At 44.6% G+C, this 21090-nt stretch overlaps 1 protein-coding gene across 2 annotated transcripts; it reads left to right on the top strand.

The window, feature by feature from the left end:
- The first annotated feature begins 255 nt into the window (after positions 1-255).
- LOC126564184 (uncharacterized) lies at positions 256-17132 on the top strand. Of its 2 annotated transcripts, XM_050221149.1 has the most exons (8): positions 256-1674; positions 1739-1845; positions 9629-9877; positions 11648-11759; positions 15492-15745; positions 16380-16518; positions 16782-16936; positions 17023-17132. In XM_050221149.1, the coding sequence occupies exons 1-8, from the start codon at positions 335-337 to the stop codon at positions 17130-17132; spliced, it is 2466 nt and encodes an 821-aa protein (XP_050077106.1). In that variant the 5' UTR covers positions 256-334. The 2 variants fall into 2 exon arrangements, with proteins under 2 accessions (XP_050077106.1, XP_050077105.1); XM_050221148.1 differs by lacking the exon at positions 9629-9877.
- Positions 17133-21090: the final 3958 nt, after the last annotated feature.

Below are 21090 nucleotides of genomic sequence, written 5' to 3'. Positions count from 1 at the left end.
CCTTAGTATACTTTTTCTGATTAAACTTAATGTTTCAACCTTTCTTTGCTTTTAACCCTTGCTAAACCGTTAGCCCTAAATAAATGGAGATCAAAGAATAGTGGATCGCGAAAAATCAACACCGAGTTCCGCGACTCCGCGACCCGCCAGAAGAAACTAACGAACCGATTCTCGTGCGACAAAGAACCCACAATCCCATTCCCTCCAGTGTGCGTGGTGTGTTTGTGTCTGTGTGTGAGCGCGCGAGTGTTTGTGTGTCGCGTACAGGTTCGTGCGCGTGTATCCTTTGGCGGGTTGTGCGTGTGTGTGTGTGTTTGTTCACGAATGAGGTAAAATGTTAGGACCTACCAAATGGAGACTCCTAACGATCGTTGCCGGTATACTGCTAGCCCATGCGATCGAGTCACCGACCAGTAAGAGTAACAAGCTAAATGCACAGGTGCGCACCTTCACCAATCCCGAGCTCGGGCTGCGCATCGAACAGATTAGTCCGTGGAGTACCGGTCGGAACATACCGGCTCGGAACCTGCTCGTCCCGCATCAGCTTTTTTCCCGCGTGGACAACATCCGGTACATCGACAGCCGGACACCGAACAGTCGCCATCTGCAGAGTACGTTCGGAGCGTTCCGGATAGCGGACGAGCCAACGCAACAGTCACCGAATGGAGCTGCTATACAGCGACGGCGATCTAAAGCGTTTCAAATGCGCCGTTCGGATGAGGTGGCCCCGGACGTTGGTTTGGCGCTGGACCAGCAGCCTGGTGCGTCGGTACTGCCCTCACCCGAGCAAGAACCAATCTATCAAAATGTGAGTCGTGCACAGCGTCAACATCGGTACAAGATTATTCCAATCAGCTACTTTTACCGGGAGGAAGCACAACCGATTCCATCCGAGCTGAAACCCGTCGGTCCTAGTCGCCCTCCAAAGGATACCGATAATGATGAGCCAGAGGTGCCGGACACAAGCTCAAAACAGCACCAAGAACAAGATCAGGCAGCTCAGGATGGTGACGAGTATGCACGGTCCGATACGCCAGTTATTGGAGCACGGCGATCGGGCATTCAGTTCCCGGGTCCACTAAAAGCAGCTACCGGTTTCACTCCCCAAGGGTACAGTGAGGAGAGTCTTACACTCGGTGACAACTTGGGACTGTTCCAGCAGCCTGTCAGTACTGCTGATGAGTACGGACCGGTGGATGGAGAACCCACACACGAAGGTCGTGGAACAGACGAGTTCTCCCGCAGTCTGTACGCTAATCGATACTTCCGGGACTTTAACCGACCGGCGCCGATAGATCTGCGCCCCGCTGAGTCTCTGCCGAGGCCAAGCCGTCTGATCGAATTTCCCGGCAACGTGAACGTCAAGCAACCGTTTCGGGACGATGTCACAAAGTTTGGTGACGTCTCCGGTCCCGTAACGGCCATCCAGCGTCCGTTCGGGGACGCTTTCGGTGGTGAAGGCAAAAACTTCCGTACGTTCGATCCAGCTTACTACACCGACAGCCCTTACCAACCGAACCGGGCCCCACCCTACTTCCCGGCCAAGCTATACACCGAGCCGAATCAGAAGATTTATCAACCGCTCTGGAAGACTCGCTCACCGCGCGTTGTCTTTCCGCAAGGTGATCTCGCCTCCGGTCCGTCCGGCTTTGGGGTAGATAATGTCGTCTTTCGGTAAGTATCCGTCCCTAGCACATCCGATCCGCAACCGAGCATTGCTAACGTTCCGTGCCTACAGGGACCAAAACTTTGGGTTGAACGAGCTGGCCGCCATCCAGGACGTGCGGAACGAGTTCAACCAGGACGACATCAACGATGAGCCGGCGACAACCAGCAAAGATCGTGGTAAGTGCCGATCACCCTTTTAGCGTTTCTCTCTCGACTTTCATTTTGCGTGTGCTCTTTTCCAGTCCTCTCTCTTGGCTTTGTGTTATCCTCCCTCTGTCTGTCTCTTTACTAGAGGTGTTTCGTTTTTTTTGTTGTTGTGGGAAGTGGGTTGTCCACGTACTGTTGTTCCGACGAAGCAACTGCTCGCGAACAAGCTAATGTGGTTGTAAAGAATGTTTTTTTTCCGTGTCATATTCATGCAATGTTCACTCATTCTTTCTTAGCCCTTTATTGGGAACTGTACAGATTCTAAAGATGACTGTAACGGGTTGTGGCCTTAGTTCAGGATCATGCAACGATTCATCGCATCTCGACAACTCATCTCATCTTATTCTTAGTCCTTTTTTTGGTTACTGTTGCCTATGATGGTGTACAATGAGCTTTCAAATTGGGGTACATTTGTGATAGGAATAAGAGCTTCATACATATCTCATTCATTCATCATTGGTAAATAATATCACTCCTCTTGAATCCATTATTCATTCTCATCGATCATCCATCACGCACTAGAAAAGTTGCCTTCCGAGTTTCCAAACGCTTCTGTCGCCCTATGTATTACTAAGCCACTCTTTCGACACTGTAAAATGTATAGAAAAATGAATGTTACTATCTAAATGGGCAATAGACTTACTGCTGCCGATCACTGAACGATCGTTTGCTGGCATAACCCGCTAAACAAACAGCATTGCAAAGCTGCATTAGAACCAGAGCGAAACGCCATCACAAATCCTCTTATGCTCGTTGCAGCAAACTAGGTGAAATGAAACGAACCTGCTTGCTCCCGGGCTTTTATAAATATAACAACTCATGCAAGTGTGTTTTGAGTAACGAACTCAACGCACCAAACTTTGGTAGCAGCCTCTTTCAGCAGTCAGAGCGCTACAATTCGACTACAGTTTTGTTACCTAGCATTGAAAAACCTCGCATTAAACTTTTCATTTTCCGAATGGAAAATCCACCTTCAACTCCTTCCAACCTCGCTTCCATTCTGCCGAACTCCCAGGGAGAAAATTAATCTTTATAGCTTAATCTTTCCACCTCGTAAAATGGTGTTACAGTGTGAAGGCTGGTACCTTTGGGTTCAGTTTTCCTCGGGTGAGCGATCGCAAATGGCGTGAACTTTGTAGTGCCAGGGCCCAGGCTTTTTCCGTCGATGATTTCTTACACAACCACGCGGCACTTGGCGGCTAAGCCAACCGAGAGGTCCAGACAAAGTCCGTGCCTGCATTCGGATGGTGGCAGCAGATTGCTTAAACACAGCGCGAAAGGCGTTATATTGCTACACTTAAAATACTTTCTCCGCATTCGTTTCGGGCGGATGGATGAACAACGAACACCGTGCGGTTGGGATGAAGAGCGTACAAAAAAAAATTATGGACACACACACACACAAATCTTCAGAAACAACAAAAACAAACACAAAGAAACATTCGATTGTTTAGTGTCTTACATTAAATGGATATGCTTTTTTTTCTGACGGCAAACATTTGCCAAGCGCTTTATGGATGTGTTATTTGGTAACAAAGAAACAATTTGTTTCCAATTTCAACTGAAGTAGTGGCGATGTTGGTGGAATGGTTCATGATTTACCAATTGTAGCGATTGGAGGAACTCTCATTTTTGGAAACATGAACTTCATATTATTACACAGTATAATTTATACCACAAAAAAAATTCATTGGACTTCCTCTATTGAAACTGAAATTTAAATTTAAAGTTATACCATCAAGAACATGCGCCCTTCATAAAATAAGTTCTCAACTCTTTGTGCATCCAAAATTACGAGCAAACGCTGTCTGAGCAAGCAACACCAATCAGAAAGATCCTACATAATGACTTCACATAAAAGTTCAGATGGCTGATCTGTAGAATGGTCCATCGTTAGCTCGGAAAAGGCTAAACTGCACTTTTACTGCTTCTCCGCTATTACACCATATGTGCATCGTTACGTATCATCCCCTAGATGCCCAACTGTCTTCCATCACGATTATCTCTCCCCACACGCAACAAAGCTCTTTGACGGAATCGCTTCCCGCAGTGCCATCCGCACTGCATTTGGACGTTTCCCGCGTATCATTCTCGTGACATTCATCGTCTCGCTGCAATGGGATGCACTTACCCCCCTTTTCGCTGCACATCTCGTGCAATGCGATGAACCCTGCCGGCGGCCACATTGCTCACGCCGACCGATGAGGTTCGTTTCGCTCGTTTCGGTGGATAAAATATGGAGTGAAAGTTGCTATTTTGTCGTCGATGACGCGACGCCACCGCAACGGCGAAGATGAGGTGGAGATGAACAGCGCTGCACAAGCTGCAGCCCCTTCCGTCTCACCGCGCGCCCTTGCCCACCGTAACCGCAACGGAAACTGGTTCCGTGGGCAACTTTTTCCAACGAAATCGTGACTGATTATGTCATCGGCACCGTTATCAGCTGCGGTCAGCTGTGGTGCGGGTGGGAGTCGCTGCCCAGCTCCTCACGACGTGTGTTCACGCCGGATGTGTATTATCGCACCATCGGGGTGCCCAATTCGATTCCATTTCGTCCCCGTAAATTGGCTGCTTCCGATGGGTTTTGGCGTTTGTCGAGCGGGTTTTTCTTTTCCCCGCTTCGCCTTGATTTGCTTTCTGTTTTATCTTGTTTTCTTCTCTTCTCCTCTGGTGGGGGGTTTTCTGTGGCCACTACTTCGCCTTCCGGATGGACAGCTACCGTTTGGGCTTATTGATTTTTCCGGTGAAATTTTCTTCCCTCCCCCCTGTTTGGTCCTGCCTCAGCTATTCACGCGCCACCAACCGGTTTGTGCGCATCATGTAATCATCGCACCAACACCTGCACGGCCTGCACTGTGGCGATTGGGCCGTGATAAGCCGAGGAAACGAAACGAGTCGCTTATTAAATTATCCAAACACACTTCGGATTTCGTTTCGCGCACCAAACTCATCGTTGGGAAGGCTGGCTCGCGAAAAAATGTGCGCCCAAAAGGTTTCGCACCGAGTAAAAGCATCGCCGCGGGCCATCGGGCCAGCAGGCCGGGAGGCTAACTGGAACAAAGTGCTACATAAAAACATAATGAACGACGCGCAACAATAAATCGTAAAGCTTTTATCGGCCTTTTTTTGCTGCTTTGTTTCTTATGCTCCCTGGCGTAGGTTTTGATACACTTTCTGAGGCGCTCGTTGCGTAACGATTTTGGACGGCGTGTGCCATCTTACTTTTTTTTTGCCACGAAGATTGGTACGAAAAAAAACAGCGAGAATGACGATACGCGTCATCATTTCATTTTCAAACATTCTAATACGTGGAGAAAGCTATTTTTGCTTCTAATTCGCTCTTTCTTTTGCTGTAAAAAGAACTTGAGGGAGCTTTCTGTGCAAGCATCAAGCAAAAAAAAAAAGCTACAAAAAAACAATTCATAACTTTCAAACCACTCCTGCTAACCGTCCATTTCGTCGTGGGTCGTGGAAAATGAACTAAATTCAATTTTACTGAAACCCATAAAAGGGCCAACTGCAAGCAGAATTGTGTAGCGATGACGAGATATGAAAAATTTTGTAAATTCAAAATTGCTGCAAGAACGCCTCAATGGGAAACCAAAGTTGGCAAGTGGAGGGTGTAAACAATTTTTAAGACTTTTGCTCCCATTTCACGTGACTAAGGGGGTTAGTAATTCGTTAGTAGCCCCGTTCAATTAAGCTTATTGCGGCTGATGGATTTTCACACGTTGCAGATTGGTATGAAATGCGATTGAGTGAAAGCTTGCAGTGCACGAGGTGTTGCAATGCAGTTCTACATACTTGCCATGACGGCAAAACGAAATTAAATACTTCCCATACCTCTTGCAATCCAGGCAAGAAGTCGTGGTATTTTGAATTATGCTTAAAACTGACTGTTTCTTAATGTTATTGCTTGGCTTTTTTAAATGCATTTTTTGCTTCATTGGAGACGTTGATTGAGAACTAATTATATCACTCTTTGTAACCATATGTTCAAGATTTGTTCAGAAACGACGTCTTGGACATTACAAGTTGGACGTATTTTCAACATTTTTTCATGGCATTACGATCTGAATTTTTTTCCTAGCAATTTTTAAGTATTTTTTATTATACAAAGAAAGAATGAAAACGTAATTAAATAATTTGGTTTTGAACTCTTTCTGTGTTCCACGTGAGCGAATGAGTTGAAGATAGAGAGAAGGTCATCCTGACGATCATTTTAAGCATTGACTTCAGTGATGTTCTCATTTTAGAAAACAGTCAGGGGCAGATTCGAACCGCGCAACAATGTTGTACAATGCTTTATTGATTTGAGTCCTTATCTTAGTGAAACTTTAATCCATAGTTCAGATGACCCGTTTCGTCTGGACATAGTGGACGTTTGTAACATAAAATTTATGGTTCTTATCGAAAGGGCTTATAAGTCAAAAAATAAAGAAGAAAAGCCACAGTACGGATGTTAATTTCCGTCAGGTTATGTCAACTTAAGTTTTAAGGTGTTGAAAATACGGCGATGTGCCGTCAAACTTAACTTTTTTTTTAATATGTCGAAAGGGTTTATCATACGAGCGAAAATTTTGTTAAATAATTTCGTAATTTGTCTTTCTATTTGAGCTTACGCTAAAAAAAACTCCAATGGTGCTGGCTGCAGACCAGATGAACTTCGTATTTTGGTTGCAAATATCGAACAGAACATTTTCAAATTTCAAATCAAAACTTAAAAGTAATTAAAAGATTCAAAAGAAAGGCTTAAAAATTACAACAAAGGAAATACAATACTTCTTTACATTATCGACAGAACATACTTTCATGAAAGACAGACGGACAGACATAAAGGCTTAAAAAAAGCACAAAAGCTATGGGACACCTTTAAAAATGGATTCTGTGTTCACATTTGAATAACTTCCTCTCCATCGCTCGTTCTCCCTTAAACTCATATTGGTGAAATGCTTAAGCTTTAATGATTACGAGGAAGCACGCAGCATCCTACTCATAAACACACACACACACGCACACACACATGTACAAAATAGCCTCACGCGGTACAAAATTACCAGGTTCAGTTCCGGAACTGAAACCGGCGCCATTCGATCACATAAACAAGGCCACTTCTGACGCATAGCCAATCGTACGTGCAATCCAGCTGTTTCTTGCTACGCTTTTTCCCCATTGCATAATGTTTGCCCGAAGCATTTGTCACGATTTCGAGCGCGCGAACACCTTTCGCGGAAGAGTTACGATGCAGAGAGCGAGAGATGAAAAAAAACCTATGATAATAAATAAATAAATACACCACATCGTGGTCGCTCGTCGTTTGGCAAACGATCAGCACCAACGTGCAGAGTGTCCGTAACGTAACGAAAAAAAAAAGTCAAACATCTCGAACGAGGAACTCCTGGCACTTGTGGCACGCGGTACTTAACGTCCGTTCGGCACAGTTTTCTGCTTCGTTGTGCAAAAGCCCACAGGAAGGAAATGGGTCGTTATCGGGCGATGGAGAATAGTTTAGCGCACGCCCCGGTCCCCCTTGGTTTGCTCTCCCGCATCGGGCAGGAATGAGGAAGAGAAAGGGATGCAGTTTTTGTAGCGTTATCTTTCCCGGGTTTTCATTTTATTTTTTTAAGTTTTTCTTTCGCTATGCTTCGATCGTTATAAAACTTAATTAAACTTTCGCTCTTTAAGTGCACAACAACGGCGCTCAAGAGCCTTCCGACTAACGGCGCCGCCACGATGTGGTCGGGCGGGGTGCGGATGAAAACCTATACTTTGCAAAATTGCATCCCTGCGAAAAGGAGATCGCATTTAGCGGACAGGCTACCGGTTTATGACAAGGCCGGCGCATAAATTGCTATCCGTTAATGATTTTATTGCAATTGAACAGGAGATTAAAATCAATCAGCAGGAAGCTGGAAAAATTGCTTGTTTGTCCATTACGTCGCGTTTCGTTTCAGTTGGTTTTAATTTGTTGAGCTAATTATGCTTATTCTTCGATATTCCCCAGGAAAAGGATGCTTTTTTTAAAAGAAATCACATCGAATGTCTCATTATTTTATGCAAATAGTGCATTCATTTAGAATCAATTTAGTTTTCATCGTAACAAATGTTCCTAAAGTTTGCCAAAAATCGCCAACCACCAATTGCAACCCAATCTGAGTCCATTCCGTCTCCTTCGTCACACCAAACCCCACACCCAAGCACGTGGCAAAGCCAATAGTGCTCGTCATCCCTGGTCACCTTTCCTGCTGCTTTCTGTGCCAGAATGGATCAATTTAAAGCTCGGAAAAACCGGTCCCCGCGTCACAGACCGTCTCGCGGAAGGGTCCGTTCGAACAACGAAAGAAAAAAAGTCGAACCCGGTCAGCTTCGGGCCAGCCGGCTGCCAGCGGAAGGATGGAAAAAGAGTAACCAAACCAAGCAAATGAAAGTGAGAGTGATTCGTGAAAGGAAGCGCGCGCCGCCGCGCGGCGATACGGGGCGTCGCGGAAAGTGAGCGGTTGTTTGACCCTACACGGAGAAGGTAACTGCTGAAGAAGGACGCACTGCAACAGTGAAGACGATGCGAGGGAAAGGGATTGTGTTGTGTGTGTGTGTGTGAGAGAGAGAGAGAGAGAGAGAGAGAGAGAGAGAGAGAGAGAGAGAGAGAGAGATGACTGGTGGTAGGAAAGACGAAGTATGCAACGTTTTATGTAATACAAAACCTACTCGGCCATCGAGCGTCTACATTTCTTTTTGCGAATGCACGCACGCGCGAACGAACGAGCGTTGTGCAGTGGTCCGTGTAATCGAGCGGACGGGGACGGACATTTAACCGACCGGACGTAACGGAAGGGGAAGCGATGGGACGGTTCCACCCTATGCTCCAGTATGTACGTGCGTGCGTGTATTTGTTTGTTTATGTTTTGCACAATCGAAAGGGATTTGTAGCGCACACACACACACTCTGAACCGGTTTTATCTGAACCATGATTATGCATTGTCTAGTGCTACGTCATCTCTACAAATCATCTCCAGACCAATGGGTCGGACCCAATGATTGCTGGCACTGGGAAAAGTTCGAGTGGTGTTACGAATAACTTATCCCTGGTTAGGATGCATTTCTTTCAAACGATGACCATCGAAGGAATACACGAAAATCAGAACATCTGGACGAGCAGCAGCACCGAGCAAATATCCAATAATTATGTTCAAAAATAGACACATCAAAAGTATCTTTTTTTATAATTTGTTCCATCAATTTCAGTTTAATTTGTCGATTTTTGTAACATAAGAATTTGGAATTGAAGATGTAGTTTGTAGTAGGTTGTTGCGGGATGAAACCTCTGATCCAGTGTTGAAAACATTTGAACGTTTTTTCTCACGACAACCATGGCTTTCGGTCCTGGCTGAATGTTAATAGATATTTAACGAGTATGCTTCTTGAATCCTTGATTATTCAGTAATCTGAATTAGTGTTCTTGACATTGATTGAACTATAATTGAATTATAATCGTTTCTATACAATGCTGCTCGTTGTTGGCTCGGCAAAAGTTTTAGTAATGAATCCTATGGATTACTTCTTGCTCGGTGCTGTGCTCAGAAACACGGACGACCAGCCACATGATCTACGTTCTCACACACGACACACAAAACACAAAACCAAATATACGTCAACATCAACAACCCGTGAAACCAACGCAACAACAACAGCAATCATCATCAGCAACATAGAATCACCACAGCAACAATAACTAACTCCCAGACTTCAATCTAGTCGGTGGTGACGGTGGTAACAATCGCGGTGTCAGAAGCGAGCTACAGTGCCAGCACGAGGGTGGTACGTGCGAGTTCTTCCTGCTCTGCTGGATGTCCGGCGGGCTGCTGCAGGGCACGTGTGGCGGAATGCTGAAGGGATGCTGCCATCGGACGGCGAAATCGGCCAACATCGGCATCGATGCGAGTACGGCCGTCGACCTAACGAACGTGCCCGCCCTCGAGTACGGTCCGGTGCAGAACGATCCCAGTGAGTGTGACTACATTCGATCTAAAAAAAACAAAAACAAAAAAACTGCACCGATTCGTGATGTGTGACGTTTCGCGTGCTGCTGGGTTCGAGTAAGAGTTTGTTCCCATTTTCCCGTGTTTTTTTTTATCTCACCCAACCCAACCCAATACATGTATACACACACACACTCGCGCGGAAATTATATCCTCCCCGATCCAAGTCACGGAATGGAATCCTGGTTATTGGTAGTGTCCTTACTGTATCACCTGATGGCAACACTAGACAGACACTTTAACAACAACGGACAACTTGAGGGTTTTCACTTTAAACTTTAAAAAACACAAGGCGATCGCTGACAAAAGGTTGGGTTGCATGCGGTTATGTGATGGAAGAGATGGAGAAAGATAGCTTTAAGAACGTATTTACCCGTATTGAATTGGACTTGATGGCGACCATTACACGATTCCTCATTATACCACCGGTTACTATGTGATCCTCCTCCCATTTACGGTCACCTTAATTCGATCCTTCATTAAGGACATTGCAAATGATGCGGAAAAATGAAACACCAATGTACTACTCATTAGTTCCATCCAAACCGATCGTTCGCTGTCCCCCCATGGAAGCGCCGAGAAACATATGAAACGATTTTCTTCTTTAGGCGCCATTACGTGAGCACGCTCACTGGGTCGGGCCGGTCCCAATCGTTGGGGAACGGTAATGAAACCGATTTGACATCACTTTGGGTAAAGCGATAGCGATTTAGGCAGTGCCCGTAGTTATCTAACAAGGAAAGCTTTCTCTTCCTCACACGTTGCTACATCAACTTGATCGCCGTAACTGAACACGGCGCCGTGGTTTGGTAATTGTCACAGGGCACCCTGTGATCGCAGTTGGTCAGCGGGTGTTGTTCGATGCGATCGTATAGTTGATTGTTTGAGTTTACTTTCACGTGGCAAGGTGTGATGGTGGGATTGGTGTTTTGGCAGCGATTGGCAGATCAAAGTACAGGTGGTCTTTGACGGTTTGTTGCAATGAAGGCCTAATGTTTGCATTTATAATTTTTGGGTCCTCAACACTTGTACATATGAACTTAAAGATAGTTGAAGTCTTTAACGTGCCTCAAATCGGAAATTAATAAATAGCTTCAGGATCAATTAGAATGGATGATAATGTCCTACAAATTCCATTTCAATTTCTTTGCGGCTCTCTTTTGCTGCAAATTAAAGGCCTTGATGTCTACTCCCCAACAGCATTTTGTAAATAAATACTAATATAGGTTTGAAGAATAAAAGTTTTGCTTACTTCCTGTTTCCTGTAATATAATTTCTACATTTTTCATACATTATCAAACTGTATTTTATGTATTTTTTGTATTCATTTATGATAAACTAACCTCTTGATAAACATATTACCTAACACACACTTACACACATTTACTCAATTCCTTTTCAACTCAAGCTACAAACAACGCCATCACAACAAACGCTCACATCCCTTTACTGACAGACTTGTTCACTTGTGTTTTGCATTCTTAAGCTTGCTTGTGGCTGACAGTACTCACAGTTTCACTGTTATTGATTGCCTTTTCTGTTTATGTTCCATGTTTGTGTTCTATTTTCCCCACGCACGATTTGTTTTGACCTTTTCAATCTTGTTTCTTTGCGTTTGTGAAGACAGTTTTATCTTCCGAAACAAATAAAGCCGTTTGACGTTTGAAGTCTAAAATGTTTTTGGTTTTGTATTTTCTTTCTCTCTTTCTCCCCCATCACCCGTCGGGGAGCACAGGTTGCGGAATATCGTTAGCAAAGCAGACAGCCCAGCGGCGGATCGTCGGTGGAGATGATGCTGGATTCGGCTCCTTTCCCTGGCAGGCGTACATCCGGATAGGTTCCTCGAGGTAATGTTGTTGTCCTTTCTTTTAGCTTCAGTAGCCAGACCCATCGTGTACCGTGTTTTCCACCCAGATCCCAATTCTGTTTAACCCATTTATGTGTGTGTGTGTTTAGTACGTGTGTACATTGCCTTAACCCGGACGTAAGAGATTTATGGTAATGCACTTTTGCTCCATTTCGAGACATGCAAAACGCTGTCGCCCTTTCGCCATACTCTCGTGCAAGAATGAACCAATTCGCTCGTTTTGGGTTGGTGGTTGTGTGGTACGTACGGGGGAGCTGCAATCCCCGGGGCGAGGGAAATAATGTCAACGGTGCCAACATTTTTACATGACCCACATGAGCCGAAACCATGTAAAATAGCCTCTGACACCGATTTCGGGTTTTGGTTCCGTTTTCTCGACCTTCCTTCGGGTGAAATCTTGCACTCCCTCACCATCCGGGGGATGCGGATGCTGCGAGAAGAAAGTGAACCCTCTCGGCTCGGAAATCGAAAGTTTCGAGTGCGTTTGCTTTTGTACACCGCAGCCACCCACGCCAGCCCCCCACACGGTGACCGACTAAATTCAGCCAAATTTGCTACGCCGCGCTAAGAAGAAGCGGCCATAGACAGAGGAAACCGGGTTGGAGTGCCGGAAGCAAGGAGAATTAGCTCCCGGGTAGGACACACACTAAGTGTGGCACAGTTCCGACGGCATGTTTCCGCGAGCGGGTGTACACGATGGAGCGGATAGCAGCTTAGCACAGTCAGCTGACACGGATTTACTGCAAAATGGTTGTCTTGTGGCACAACGAGAGGCTTCATTTGCATTTGGATACGGCTGCTTGTTTGTTTGCACACTCGCCCGGGCCGCCGTCGCCCAAAGGTAGACCGGATGAACACGGGTTGGTTCGAGAAAGCGGTGAAAATGCTTCCGCACGGTGTGGCTTACCCAAATGGAAGGAAGTTGATTCGGTAGAAAATTACTTCAATTAAGTAAACAGTTTCGATTGCATCAATCGTACGAGTAACTAAAATATTTTGCCAGCACAACTAGCAATCCGGAAGATGTGGAGTGGGTCTAGCCCGGAGGCTTTCCCTTTGGACGGGTGGGTGTGTGTGTTTGATTAATTTGCGCAAGTGGTGTGCAAATGGTCGAGTGGGGCGGCACTATGAGATCATTACTGTGGACAAACACAGGAGTAAAGATAGTTTTAAGTTGGCACGAGAAATTAACAGCAAGACTCCAGAGCAAACAGTGTTCCCTTCAAATGTTTGACGAGCTAGGATCAACATGGAATGGCCATTTTTTACAGCAGTTTAATGCCAAAAGTCGTCGAAAAAACGCTGGTTTTGGTACTTTCACGTGATGATGTTTGCGATCTTATATTTTTAATAAATCGTTCAATCTTTTGCAATTTATGTTGTACAATTCATCGTGTGATAGGATAAACAATTTTAGCGATACGACTTGGCCGTTCTTTAGTAAATATAAAAAGGACTATCAATATTGCAATTTTTAAAATTGACTTTAAAATTATTCTTTTATTAGCTAATTCTTCATAACACATAATAATCTTTGACTACAATTTTGGCAAGGTTTTTTTGTTATTATCCACCAGCCTCGAGCTTTAAGTACTTGATTTTTCGTTGTCCGCCAATCGCCATCCTACCACCTCAATCTGGGCCTGCCACTCCTCCTCTGTCCATGTGGACGACCTTAAAGGACTTTCTGAGCTGGGTCGTCCGGTGCCATGCGTATAACTTGACCAGCCCATCGGAGCCTGGCGAGCCTAATTCGCTGCACGACTATGTGGTCGTCATACCGTTCGTGCAGACCGTCTTACAGCCAATTCTTCTGAGCATCTTCCTCCCGGACGCAGCTAAGAGGGCTTCGTCTGTTTTGGACAGGGTCCATATCTCAGAGGCGTATGTGAGTAATGGGACTATAAAGGTACGATACAGTCCCAGCTTCGACCGTCGCGACAGGTTTTCTGAGATGAGATGTTTTCTCAGGCTGTAAAATGGCCGGCTAGCTGCCAGCATCGCGCAACTCCGTCTCAATGCGGTGAAGTTTTGGACGACTTCAAATTTGCGGTCACCTATCCGTACATCACACCCACGAAGCTCCGGATTTCTTAGTGGGGCCGCTGAGGGTGTTGGCGCTGATGAAATAAGAGAAACGATTCAGCAAAATCTTGTACAGGCTACCAACTGTGTTAATGACTAAAACTCGGCCGCAACAATTGCAAACTATGTGTGCCAATAATTGATGACTATGGCTCGACGCTTACCCTTGTCTTATGGGAACAAACCGAGATATGCTATTTATTCCCCACAACCAATAATGAATAGATCGATTTACTTTACTTTCAAATTTGATAATTCCTAATGTTATACGAAGAAAATAAAAGCAGCTCAGTTCCGTTTTGACTCTGAAAATATCAGCTGAGGCAAAAATGCAGCACTTAGATACCTAAACATGGACGGTACACTGATAGGAGACAGCGGGCCAAATCCTCACACGACTGGACCAGAGTTTAAATCCCATCGGGACCATCCCTCCGTAGTGAAGACTGATTAACCAGCTACGTAAATCTAGCGACCCATTCGATGGTCGGTGTGACATGCTAGGTCATAAAGCAAACAGGAAGAAAAAGGATACTAAGAGCTCTGAGAAAAGCATCCTCACTGTAGTCCCAAATTCCATCCATCCTAATTATTTCGACTGCGACTTTATGTAGCTTAATAATGAACTAATACTCTAACATCTTGCTTTTCGCTACTTCCCATCAAAAGACTTCCAAAGTTTATAAGCGTTAGTTCATAACAGGGAGAAAAAAATATGTCCCAATCTTTCATGGATGCATCCGGTCACGCTACGGCACCCGCCAGGGTGTCAAATCCTAAGGAAAGACTTTCACTTCATACACTGCAGATAAAACGACATCAAATCAAATCGCAAAAAAAACTAATCAACATCGGCAGCCGATCCCTTGGCCTTGGTAGAACCTTTAGCTAGCGCGACCAATTACGGCTACGATGTGCAACAATGGCTCGAAAATGATGCCTACGGTGCAACGGTGCCGCCCGCTCGGACTGCAGCTGCCAATTGAAGAGGAAAATTTCATTAACATAACCACTAATTAACTCTCACCAGCTCTCTTCGGGAGTCAGCGTTGTCGTGGTCGTCCGTGGTGCCGACTTGATCGGTCGGTCGTGATGGCGTTGCGGTTCCTTCGCAGCTTCAAGTCGATTTTTCGTGTATCTGTGAACGTTGTGTTTTTGTTTCCTTATCATCATTAATCAGTATGTTGTTGTTACTAATCATAAACTAATCCTCTAACATGTTTCTTTTGTTTTTCCTCCTTTTGTGTCTTACACCTTTCCTTTTTTTCTTCATCTCAAACTCTTCTTACACGTTTTATGTTGGGACGTTGTGTCGTTTTACTCGCTGTCCTTGTTTTGGTTTCTTACATTTCTCAATCCCTTCCAATTTCCCGTACTGTTCCGTTGTACACCAATTACGCTCGATGTTTCTTGCTTCTATGGCACCATTTCGCCTTCGTACCGTTGACGCACTCCACACTCAATGTTGCAATGGTTCTCCTTTCGCTGCCCCGATCGTGTGCGTGACCGATCGTTGATCCCTTTCCCCGTTTCCTTTCCCATTCGGTGATGGCTATGGGTTCTGCCTGCACCTCCTTTTTTTTTTTCTTTCCGACACACTCTAAAACCACAGGTCTATGCTTTCCAGATGTGGGGGTTCGTTGATTTCGCGGCGTCACGTGGTGACCGCGGGCCACTGCGTTGCGCGAGCGACCCCACGGCAGGTGCACGTGACCCTCGGCGACTACGTGATCAACTCGGCGGTCGAGCCCCTGCCGGCCTACACCTTCGGCGTGCGGACGATCAACGTGCATCCGTACTTCAAATTCACACCCCAGGCCGATCGGTTCGATGTGGCCGTACTGACGCTGGAGCGGACGGTGCACTTTATGCCCCATATCGGTAAGACCTCTCGTCGGGGGTCAGTTTCACTTTTTGGCTCTGTGTGCGTGTGTGTGTTTGTGTGGGTTTGTGTTTTTTCCCCATTTCTCTTCAGATTGCCGCCAGATTGTGTAACAGGATCCAATTTTCAAACGTGTCTAGTGAAAGGAAAGAGGATCATTCCCGACACAAAAAGTGAAACCGACCCTCGGCAAAAACAGTACCCCGTCCATATATTATGCTTCATCCTATTTTACCTTTTCCAATAATCCCAAAATCTTCCACACCTCTCATAACTTCTAATCGCATCCCTAAGTGAGGCAGTTGTGTTTCCTTAGCCCGATTTTGATGGAAAAAGTTGCTGCCATTTCGCAAAATTTCGATCGATTTTTTTTACATCCCTATTTTCTTTCTTCCAACCATTCTGTATTCCCTATTTCTCGGTGCAAAATCTACTTCCAACCGCTGCGTGATGTCTATCTAACTGAATCTCGCTACGGAAACAAACAAACAAACGAATCCCTTACGAAAACAAAACTTCTCTTTCAACAAACTGCCTGCGAACCCTTTGCCCTCGGAAAACCCGGACCGGTTCGGCCGTCGAACTGTACGTCGTGCGTACGCTACGTTCTGTTTTCGTTTCCGTGTACGTCAGCCCCCATCTGTTTGCCGGAGAAGAATGAAGATTTCCTCGGAAAGTTTGGCTGGGCGGCCGGCTGGGGTGCACTGAATCCTGGTTCGCGGCTGAGACCCAAAACGCTACAGGCGGTCGACGTCCCGGTGCTTGATAATCGGTAAGTATTGCTTAACGTATGGCTGGGCTTTATCCTCTTAGCGAAATGTTATCTGTTCTCTCGGTAGGAGGATTTTGTTTTGAAGCTCGCGGGTATAAGCTTTTTTCCTTTCCGTGCTAGGTTTTATGATACGGATTTGCTGTATACTGCAATACATTCTAGATATTAAATACATTGCTCGAAAACTTCAAGACAAAGCTACAGCTTTACTAAAACCCCTCCAAACTAAACAAACTTGCATTCATGCTCTCCCCTTTCACCAGGGTTTGCGAACGATGGCATCGCTCGAACGGCATCAACGTTGTCATCTACCCGGAGATGCTGTGCGCTGGATACCGAGGCGGTGGCAAAGACTCCTGCCAGGGTGACTCCGGTGGACCGTTGATGCACGAGAAGACTGGCCGATGGTATTTAATCGGTGAGTGAGAAAACAGTGCACCAGAAAGAGTGCGAAGAGAACATCACACACCGACACTAACTATTGCATTCTTCACACTTCAACAGGCATCGTATCCGCGGGCTATTCCTGTGCCACCAGAGGTCAACCGGGTATCTACCATCGGGTTGCCAACACGGTCGATTGGATATCGCACATTACACAAATTTCTACGTAATCCTTCCGCAACGTCCTGCAGCTGAGAGCTGATTAGAGCGGCACAGAGCAGAGCCAGTAGGATTGCCAATGTATCCGTTAAAGAGCACATAAAGAGCATCCAAGTCACAGAACTCGAGGGCGCGAAAGGATGCCATTTCGAGTGGAATGGTTGTGACTCACAGGACCATACATAGGAATCACGAAGCGGAAAAAGAATTATGCTCCACGTTCTTCAGCTCCACGTGTTGGTTGGCTTCAAACGCAGGAAACGGAAGGATGCACACCCTTCTCAGCCGCTGGTGGAATTAATTTATGCAACATTTATTTATTGTACTGCCTTCGGTCTACAAGACTCTTTCATTTGCCCGTTCAATGTGACAATTTCAATAGCAAAAGCGGATGCGAAAGTCAGCAGTAGCAATAGGTGGAGTACGGAGGAAGGGAGCCAGAGAAGCAAGATGAGCTTACAATAGCAAAGAAAAACAAAGTACCATAAAAAACTATGAACACTGGAAACACACTAAGCCACCAACGCACACAAAAACACGCGCACGCAGTGAAAATGTGATATGTAAAAAGTGACTATAATCGCTTAAAGAAGAACGCATCCTGATTGTGAACACAGTGATGTGGCCCGTCCGAGGGTGACTTTTTAGGAACTGTACCAGTGATGCGCTTGCAGATGGAGCTGGCGACACTTTAGTTTGCGAGGGAAGAGAAAACCAGTTGTATAAACCGAACACAGTGAACTAACAGCACCAAACTACGATAGAGACGATTGGAGCTCGGATACTACTCGGTACGGTGTACTATCGTATACGCTAATTACACGTTTCTGTGAAACTGTACAATTAGCAAATGGTACACAACCATAAATGTTAACATTGAAGATAAAACGAAACGACAGCGTACGAGAACGCGCACACCCTGTACGCTATACTGGATGTGCAATGTGCGTACCGATATATAAAGCTATAAATATATAAATGTGTATAATCCCGCGCCGCGTTGCAAATACGGATCGTGTCCTTGTGCTCCAGCCGTGCGTTAAATGATGCGCATTGTAAATATTATTTTTATACTGTTGCCAGTGCTGCTGGAAAATTGGAAAATGAAACTACTTGTGTAAGGAAGCATCACACAAACACGCGTAGCAGCGTCACCATGAATGAAACCCAAACAAGGTCTATACGTTAAGAGAAGAGCTTCAACCTCAATAATAAAAAAAAAATGAAAAACGCAAAAAATAGCGTGCGGCGCTTAGAAAAATAGCGTAGAAATAATCGTTTCGTGTGTTCCAAACCAACGGCCAAAATCATATGCAGAACGGTGACAAAACACACAGCGGCTAGGGATGTTTTATGTAAAGCTTGCCAAAGCTTGATGTTACCACGTGAAAGACAAGTCACAAGATGTGCTGTGTGCGAAAGAATTTGAGCCCAGTTTATTTTGCCTGTTGTTGTTTACATACCCCAAACCTTACCCACTCACCCAACAACCCTCACAGCCATGCCCAAGAACACGCGCCCTTTGACGCGTGTTCCGGTATGGGTGTGTTCTGATTTTGTGTTCTGTTTTGTTGTTGTAGGAATAATTGTAAATTTGTTGTGTATCGCGTAAAGAAAGAAGCAAAGTAAGAATCGCTTATTAAAGTACTTAAAAAAGCAAAACACTCACACGTAAAACACGCAACTAGCAAACGTGCAGCAGCGCTACAGTTGACCTTTTTGAACAGGATGATAAGGGTGGGATTGCTTCGTAAAGCCGGTAAACAGTACCGGCTGAAAACACCGAAAAATGTAGCATACTTTTAATGGACTTCACGGCAATAATGTTTTTGTTTTAGGATAGCTATTGAAGAATGTTTTTTTTGCTTCTCTCGAATGAAACCTCCTCAAAATAAAACTGAAATAAGTACGGAAATGTATCCTGACAAGAGGGTGTTTTACTGTGTTTTACGTCATTTATTAGTAAATATTTTGGAACATTGTGTTGTCGTTGAATCTTTCGTGCATTAGTTTTTCAGGAAATTCACTTTTTTACCAAGAACCAAGCATCCCTACCAAGGACCCTTTTAATTACATACAACGTTCAATTAAAGCTTTTGATTGTTGGTCAATAAAATTCCAAATACACATTTCTTCCATATGATTGTGCACTAAAAAGTGCTTTCAAGTATATTTTTTTATATTACTAGTCAAGGCCTGGTAGAACCTACCTTTGTACCCGTAAACTCCGTTACAAACCTTTTTACTCAGTTGACAGCCTGTTCGTATTGCAAATAACATAAGATAGTAATGTTCAACATTCTCCTTGATTTCAATACATGTTCTTCAACGAAATGGTCGTGAAGTATGGCACCGTTGCCTGGTTGTACAAGTGTATTAGGTGCTAACATTGCTTGTCGGCTGCCATGGGGTTTTGAAGACATTTCTTCGTCCTGGTGAATTGGAAAAAATCGCACAAATGCACGATGTATAAATTCGTCATTATGTGAATTGTGCAAATTATCCGGCAATAGAAAAGGAAATGAAATTATGAAAAGCGTCCCGATTAGCAATCTTATCTTATCTTACCTCAAATAACTAAAAGGGCCTGGAACGTGCCAACATGTAGTGAAGGTTTGCCAAAATAAATAGAGTTTTCAAAAAATGGTCACGGTTTCTGGTAATAAATTGTTGTGGTATTTCTTCTCCACGTCAATTGTAAATAAATAAATAAAAAAATCTTCTTCACGTGCTTGTTGTAAATTCAAAATTTGTTATCTTTCCATCGCCAATTGAATACTTATGTATCCTTGATGCAATCACCCCTATGATCAAATCCCTCCCCTTTGTGGCGTTTTTATAATAATTGCAGAAATTCGTATCACATTCCGTCCTAAATGTCGCTTGGAGCGATTGTTGTTTCGCTCCAAAATATGTGGCCTTTTTTGCTGAACATTAAGCCAGCGTGTTTGCGGCTCTTACAGTTGCCTATGTCAAGGAACTGGTCCTTATCGCGGGTAGTTTAAGACCTTTCAAGATCATTGCATCCCTCTGAGCATACCGATTGTTCACACGGCGCTACTCAATCTTAAACTCTCTTTTTCGCTTGGTTCTAATGGAATATCCTCATCTATCCCTGAGCCGGATCTTCCTATAAGCGGACTGTTCGGTGGACATCAGGAGCTTGCATTCTTCTTGGATAGTAGTAATTGGGTCCTCCTCTGGCGTAGGAGCTACAGCAATGGTGGAGCGGATTCAGAGGGCTTAACTCGCTATGCCGTGCCGCAATGTATTTGGCGCTTCTGGCTCAGCATTGCCGTCGTATCCTCTACCCTGTCACTTGCTGGGTCTGGAGCCCTTAGAATCTTGTCGCACACATGGTCAAGCATACCGTATCGAGACCCTTCTAATGAATGCCATTGATGCTCTTTCCTCACTCTTATCCATCAAGCTAGATGTATCCACGCACCTTCTTCGTTCTCATTCTCCCCTTGCGATTGCATCAAGTATATCTTTAGTTGGTGCGAATGATTGTTGGTTTAATTCTTTTGCCAATCTGTTTGACTTCTTCATTTCCCTATATTCCTTCTGTGCTCGTCTCCTTTGGTAAAATTTAAAAACAAATAGTGAAATGCTTTAATAATTCTCTCTAATTTGTTGCAAAGTTACGATGAAGGCGAAGTTCGGTTCGGGGTTGATTCGGGTGCGTCTCGGGCTCGGGTATTACCCTCTTGTTCTTTTCGAGCTCTCGCGAATCAGATATAACTGAAACAAAACTTTTCCGACTCCAAAACTAGCATTAGAAGTAAGTAAGAAAATGTTTTCATAATTAATTTGTCGAAAACAATCACAGAAAAAATATATTTTGAATCATTGTGCGTTTGGAAGTAAAAACGATTTACCACCACTGAACTATTTACGCCTGAAAGTATGCAATACAAAAATTATGGCATATCTCGTTTATAGCTTCACGGTTCAAATGAATATTTA

The sequence above is a fragment of the Anopheles maculipalpis genome, chromosome 3RL, assembly GCF_943734695.1.
Source record: "Anopheles maculipalpis chromosome 3RL, idAnoMacuDA_375_x, whole genome shotgun sequence".
Classification (NCBI taxonomy): Eukaryota; Metazoa; Arthropoda; class Insecta; order Diptera; family Culicidae; genus Anopheles; species Anopheles maculipalpis.
This window is presented reverse-complemented; position numbering and strand designations above follow the sequence as displayed.

Bases quoted from the DNA above. Each gene is read 5' to 3' on its own strand.
- LOC126564184 (XM_050221149.1), top strand. From the start codon at position 335: ATGTTAGGACCTACCAAATGGAGACTCCTAACGATCGTTGCCGGTATA. The intron at 9,878-11,647 runs GTGAGTGTGACT...CGGGGAGCACAG, and splicing joins TCCGGTGCAGAACGATCCCA to GTTGCGGAATATCGTTAGCA. The intron at 16,937-17,022 runs GTGAGTGAGAAA...ACACTTCAACAG, and splicing joins TGGCCGATGGTATTTAATCG to GCATCGTATCCGCGGGCTAT.